Source organism: Cryptotermes secundus, unplaced genomic scaffold, assembly GCF_002891405.2.
Source record: "Cryptotermes secundus unplaced genomic scaffold, Csec_1.0 scaffold99, whole genome shotgun sequence".
NCBI lineage: Eukaryota > Metazoa > Arthropoda > Insecta > Blattodea > Kalotermitidae > Cryptotermes > Cryptotermes secundus.
In genome coordinates this window covers 1,774,589-1,782,030 of record NW_019725842.1, presented here as the reverse complement: position 1 = coordinate 1,782,030, position 7,442 = coordinate 1,774,589, and the positions used below count along the sequence as shown (strand labels likewise).

General features: G+C 37.8%; 1 protein-coding gene across 2 annotated transcripts in view; it reads right to left on the bottom strand.

Moving 5' to 3' along the window:
- Positions 1-2,503: 2,503 nt before the first annotated feature.
- The window catches only part of LOC111863639 (zwei Ig domain protein zig-8), a 283,000-nt gene continuing 278,061 nt past the window's right edge, over positions 2,504-7,442 (bottom strand). For both annotated transcript variants that reach the window (XM_023850135.2, XM_023850136.2), the window contains exon 6: positions 2,504-6,755. In XM_023850135.2, the coding sequence (XP_023705903.1) occupies positions 6,580-6,755 (176 nt within the window). In that variant the 3' untranslated portion in view covers positions 2,504-6,579. The remainder of the gene's footprint in view (positions 6,756-7,442) is intronic.

The window sequence follows — 7,442 nt, the reverse complement described above, 5'->3', positions numbered from 1 at the left end:
TCTGGGGCTGGTACAATAGGTCAGAAGTGGCCGCAGTACAAGAGATTTAGTCTCACCTCAATAATATAAAAAAAATATATATTGGGTAAAAACTTACACAACAAATCATGATAAAATGATGTAAAAATTTTAAAAATATATATTAGCATTTTAAATTAAGCAGCAGAATACTGTCTGAATCTGTGGTATGTCATATCATCTCATTCCGCATTCTTTCTCAAAGAGTTTTCTCACGGTAAATGCTCTCTAGAACTTATCTTCGAAGGAAAAACTAAGTGTGTAAAATTCTGAGCTTTTACAGCAATTAATGCAATAGCATTCTAAGGCGATCAGCCGTATCAGTATAGAATGAAATTCCAATGACATAGATACTGCCTCTGCCTCCATCGTGAAAGATTTCGATGGCATCAATACCTGATGATGGAAGCAGAGAAAGTTAAGAATTAATTTCGTTATAGCATCTAACACCTATCATTTGTAACTAGCAAAAGAACAACGATTTAAGCACCAGGCGATATGTCGTTTTTGCAAGCCAGGTGCTAAACAATGCTCCAGTCTAACATATGTATGCATATGGAATCATACCTCAGACAGAGGATATGAGTATATACGTATACTGAGAACTCGTTACGGACCCTACACGGATAGTTATCTGAATGTTAGAGAGGATTCATATAGCAGAGGTAAAATTATTGTGCACGTACCAAACAAGTTAATTTGGTTTCATTCGAGACTTGAGAATGAACATATTTTCCTTCTTATTTTCAAAGAATTTTCACGGTGCTACAAAAGGATTTTGTCTATACAAAATGTATGACTTATTGGTACTGCTGACCTCTCTCGACAATAAATGTGTCTGCATGACGAAAGCACAAACCCCAGTCCTGGATGAGAGGTCTTAGCAGGGTCTGCTCTATCGGAGTACATATCAGGACTCCACAATTTCCAACGTTTTTATTGTGGGCTTTGTGGTTTTCATATCGCACCATTTTCAGGTTCTAAGAACAAGCCAAATTAGATATAAAAGTAAAATCATGGCTCTGGTTTCAGTATGCATTAACGGTGGTGTCTTGCTTGGCTTATATTTCGCCCCTGAATATGGAGGCGATATAATCCTCCGAAACGTCTGTTGATTTTCAGTGGGCTTCGTAGCGTTATGTTCAAGAAGACAGTACTCTCCAAAGTTTCTGTTCTAAGGCGTTTCCGCAGGCAAGAGAAAATTCCAGGAAACAATACACACTCGAGAAGGAAGGGAATATTTAGAAAATAAAAGAAAATGAAAATTACTATTAAAATACGACACTTTAATCGATTATTTTACACAATAATACATTTTACTTAAATATTTAGGCCCCCCACAATAACTCACATTTGTTTTTTTTTTGGCTGTGCCTAGCCTCAATTTACTCTTTACACCTTGCGTGTCTTTTCGTTTGAAACTGATCAAAATTAGTACAACATTTGGTTTACTTTATCTCGTATACAAACATCCGCTTCGCCTCTGTCACCCAACCGATACACTTTGTATTACCTGCGATACTGTCCTAACCTTGGTCCACCAGTCTTCCAGGTTATCGTCTACAAGGCTCTTAGAAGCAGTAAGTTATGGGTTCACAAAGATTCTTTCTTCTTTCTCTTCGAGTTCCATACTTGTTCCTGAAAAGTATATAATCTAGACCTTCAACGACTCAGCATCTTGGAGACATGCCATTGACGAACCACGTTTAACACCAACCGAAATACGAAACGTTGCGTGTGAATACACGGCCGCGCCACAGCTCAGCCGCCCATCTCACCGCGGAGGACCGTTTTCAGTACCAGGATAATCCATGTGACATTTGTGATCAACAGAGTGACATCGAGGAAGCTTTATGTCCGTTTAACATTATGCCAGCGCTCTATGCTCATCTGTCCTCAGTGGCTGGTACAGAGGGCTTCTGGAGGCCCTAGTACTAGAACACATTCTCATCCGACGCCTGCCACTAAAATCATATCGAATAGATGGGACGTTAGAAAGTTTGGGCTCCAGCCATATTTTTATCTACCACATGATAAGGACAGGGGTTCTTGCATATAAGAGAGGAAGACGACCGGAGTCTTATGTTTGTTGAGTACCTCGCCTGGTTAGCCTAATGATCAGAATAATGCATGGAATTTTACCTCCACATAATTGAAAACCACGATTTTGTGGTGTTTGTGGTTAACCTGTAGCTCTCTCTTGTTAAAATAAATAGACAGTTTCCCCCGGCAAATAGAAACACAAATGTATGAAGGCAAATGTAAATTTGAAGAAAGCACACCTCTGGGATGTGGCACCGTGTAGATGTGGTGTTAACCGACGTTTCGGAGGAACGTATCGCCTCAATCTTCAGGGTACCGGTACAATCAGTCTGCTTGTACCGGTTCTCGCGGTCTCTTCGCTTGCGGATTTCTTATTTTTCTTTCTACCCTGAAGATGGAGGAGATACGTTCCTCCGAAACGTCGGTTAATATCACATCTACACGGTGCCACATCCCAGGAGACTGCTTCCTTTATAGTCACCGCCGTGAAAAACCTCAAATCTTACTAATGTAAATTTTTCCCGGATTTTGGCTGGCGATATACCTGACTGGTAAGGTCGACGCTCTGGCTACTTTCGGACCATGATGGCTTTGGGTAAAGCCCGTCTAGACGGGTGGAGGTCGAGCCATCGGGCTCATTTCCTCTAGTCCGTAATGGCGGAACTGTTCTCTCTAATAAAACATAGCTTACAAAAATTCTGTGATATATTCCTTGTCGTGCGAAGAATATATCTTGGAGAAGGTAACTTGTCAACATTAGGCATAATATTTTAAGAGCTGCACATTTGTGTCTTGCGGCAAGGGCACAGAATTAACTAGCTGTTGTGTCTATGCAGTAAGGAGTCTAAGAGGGACGTGGAAGCAGAACTCCACATATTATAGGGCCTACTCAAAAAATGTAGATCAGTGGTCAAGTTCGAGCTTCGGCCAATTTATCTGCATTGGTACCCAATGAGCAGGAGCTGGGTGATTATAAAATGTGTCTGGAAGTGATGAAGAAAAGGAGACAAATTTCCGTGAGTCTAACCCTGGAGACCAGTTCACGGTCAACCATGTTATCTACCGTATATTTTTATTCATAACATTATATGTTATGAAAAATTTTAATTTTTCTAGTCTTCCAGAAAACGTGTTTTGTGGACAGCATCTTGCACTAAGTAACCGCGTTAAAGCATATTATTATTATCATGAATTTCATACGTGTATTCTGTTGCTGAGAGCTGGAGGGTTTGTTGTTGAGTATAAGCTGCTACAGCGTGGGAAAAATGGATGCTGAATTGTTAGCTGAGCAAATGATTTCCGGTTGCAAGTATAGTTTTGTGTTCTGCATAACGAAGCAAATTATTAATAATGGCTTGTAATTATTGCACTAGAAAAAACGTGATATCATATATTTGATTAAATTGAATAAGTGGTTAATTTTACAACATAAACTTCCATCAGATTCGTATAAAAATTCGTGGAGAACATTAAGTTTTGTGATCATGAAGCACGAGGACACATGGCACGGTAGCATGGATTCCATGTGCACAATATTAACTCAATTGCCTATCCAAAACGATATGAATTTAACTAGGAGAGTATTATATCATTCCAGTTCATCATACATATAGAGAAGAATTAATTTGATTAATTTAATTATTTCTATGAGCAAATATAGACTAGAACATTCTATCCCTTGCAAAGAAATGAACGTTCAGCTACAAAAACATAATAATACTAGGCTTCAGGTTTCATGTGAGTGTATATAATTCACGAAATTTGTGATTCATAATGATGTACGCCAGTGAGCAACAATTCTCATAAGTATTTTATTTTTAAAGTAACTAAGTTTAAATATAAAACATAATTCCGACTGCTCCGTTCGTGAATTCACTCGACTAAAATATTTCCTGAAAATATTTTTAAGTTTCAAATACTTCGATTTCATGTTGATCTGATACTTGTTAACCTCATTTTCCTAGTATCGGCTTATGCTGCAATATTTATAAAACTTCATTCGAAATATAGATACAAATTTTGAAAGGTTTTCTGCAGAAAACTGATTTGTGTTTTGTTCCATTGATACGTTAAAGCGGCCTTCAAAGGTGACTTGTAATCTTCTACGCGGAGGAAAGAAACGTGTCGAAAAATTCTATTCAATAATTCTAACCCCTTATCTGATTAATGTAATTCAGATAACAAATTTGTCAAACCTTTCTTTACGTACAGTAATAATATTTAAAAATGTGCCTTAAATCATAAAAAATATCGCGGTTTATCCGAATAAACATCGATTATATCACTCAGACATTTAATATAGGAAAGTAATTGGTTTTACATTATTAAGGATTAAAGTTGAATGTCAAATACATTACTTTCATTTCCGTTTAGTGAATTCGTTGAAGGTCTAGACGTACCCACAGTTTACATAATGTATGGAATTAACTGTTCTTCACTTTAGCAGGAATTAACTTTGGAACTTATTTGGAAAGCCTATCAGAGTTGTTTCCTTATAACAATTCTTAGTTTGAGATCACTTTGACATATAAATCACCACAAGAAGCATGAACCTTGATATTTTAAAAAGGATACCTTAGTGTGAAGAGGTCGAGGATGGATACAGTGGAGTTAATGAGAAAAAAAGCACATGACCATACCGGTTGTCTCATTATACTAGATCATGCTTGTATCCACAACAGTCTCCCCTTTCATAAACTCATACATTATATATAAATTACACTCTAGACATGATTTATAAAAATGCATCTTGCAACGCAGTTTATGTTCTGGTATTTACACTTTGAGCGTGATAATTGAATATTAAATATCACTCAAATCTTAAAAGAGTTTAATCCTGAAACGTGTTCTGACTTCGGCCTAGGCTATTTTCATAATATTTTTCGCATTTCAGAACTTCAGCGAATATCAGTCGTTAGTGCCTTCTTGAAGGCAATTTCTCGGTTTATGCACAGTTAAGAAACTGTTCAGGAGATTAAATTCAATCCTGGTGTTACATGAAACTGTACTTCACACCACCTTTACTAGTCTGTAACAGAAAAAAAAACCAGCCTTTGCGTGGTTAAATACTAATCCCACAGAGATACAGTCTGCACTTAATGTTAGTAACATATGTTCAGTCTGGGTACAGTTATGTACTAGGATATAGGTAAAGTCACGTCTGAGAAAGAGTTCCGATAGCATGCTCTGCGTGTGTAATCCACGCTGGAGACACACTCTTTCAGGAATGTAATAAAAAGTGGCAACAACACTGCAAATTCCATTTAAAATAAAATACTCTTCTGAGCTTGCTAAATTTCTTCTATCATTTTAAATTAATTAGTCATATTAAATTAGATTAGCCATACAAGCCGATTCCTTTTTAAATGCTACATTTTAATTACCGGCATAAAAGAAATTCAAATTTTCACAGGTACTTGATACGAATGTTTAAATCAGTCATTTCGTATATTAATCATCTCATTTGCGTCGTGCGACAGTATATTTGCTCCATAACAAAAGATTTATATAACCGGATTTTATAAAGTGACAAAGTTCATAATTTCTTCACAAAATCTTAAATTCCCACAAGCTACATTATGTAGTTGCAAGGTTCTGTCTTGAAAATATTTGAGGGCGAAAACAACTTGAGCTCCTACATCACATTATTTCCAAATGGTTCTTCTCCTCTCGTCATTAATTGTCTACGTACGAGTAATTAAAACCTTATTTGCTCTTGCTTTATGCTTGTTAAATTTATTCGCTGATACTAGAGTAGTCGGATAGTTAACAAGTTATTTTCGAAATCGGAAGATTCTGAACCATTACCAGTCGTTGATACAATATAAAACAAAATAAATTAACAAATAAAATATATCGCACCATTAACCAGGCACTAAAGCTAAAGATATAAACAAATTTGAAAATGTTAGAACCATTAAATGTACAAAAGACTACGAGAAATGCCTAACATAATTTTACTGGCTTCAAATAACCACACTCACGTATCTTCAGATAGACATCTATACTGATTGTTTTGTTGATATGAGTCCCATTCGCTTCTATTTTCCTTCTCTGTCACTCTTATATGTTTACGCACTTATAGGCATGTAGCCTCCAGCAACTTCTTTAAAGTTCTAACTTCACTATATTCGTAGTGAATGTTTTCCGGAATGAGTGTTGATATATTATCACGGTAAACCTGCACAGTACTTCAATTAGAGGTATTTAATATGGAATTATTAAACCAATATGATTAATGGAATGAGATCCATTTTCACATGCAGCCGACATGTTTGTCCGTGCCATGTTCGCATGACAGGCAATCAGTTTCGTTGTAAAGTTCACTGTTAGTTCTGGCCATGACATATACTACAACCTTTTGTTTATTTATAAGGAAACAACAAGAACGAGTTACTGCACAACAAATTGGATCCAAATACTGTTGACATTTTCACTTTAGTTTCAATTCACGGTCCACTTTGTTGGCAAAAGGCTCAGCTCCCTCGCTGGCACTCACTGCAAGGCAGCGTGGAGTCGCTATGGCGAGCAATCAACAATGTTCACTGTCTCGTTAGATGGCGTCGCTGTTGCCGTGAAGGTTAGACGTCCCGATAAAACAGAGACCACGACACATGCCAGGAGCAGCCATGCGGACGGACTGTGTAACCAGGACAGGCCTCGTCCTCCGTGCTGCATGGCCGCAGGATTCTCGCCTGAAATGCAGAGGAAAGTGCAATTCATGAAGTGCGCATACCCAACACAGATCATATGATGTTTTAAGAAACCAACATAGAAGGTAATGTCCAGACATCTATTCGGATTCCGTTTGGTCCAAATGTACGTCGAATTACTCTCACTGGCGGCGTTTTTTATCGATCTGCAGGCTAACGCTCGGATGGTACCTTGAAGTCAACAGCAACCGCCTTTCTGATCCTTACTACTGAAAGGTTTGTTGTAGCTGTAAATAACTTAAATTTTATTCGAGTGGAACTGGATTAGAAACTTTGCCGGGTCTCCTGCTTTCCTATTAAGGTTTTTCGTGGTTTTCCTCTGACTTCCCAGGAAAGTTTCCGGCTAAGCCTCCACCGTTATTTTCCAAATTCTTTCCAATCCATCATAGGTCTACACCCTAAGATTCGGTCCTCTATTTTCTAGCTACCAACAGGGACGTAGAATTATTTTCAAAGAATCCGCACCTATTTTCTCTACATAATGATTTGCTCAGTTCATTCGATCTACAAATTAAATTCAGTGGAAGGAAGTGATTAAATAACACAGGAAATAGTTGTTCTTGTAATCTGTTCCAGTGTTTTTCAACCGCCGGCCCGCTGTCCGGTACCGGGCCCTGGCGTCAATAAAACCGGCCCTCGCCTCATAGAAAGGAGAATTTACCAGCCTGT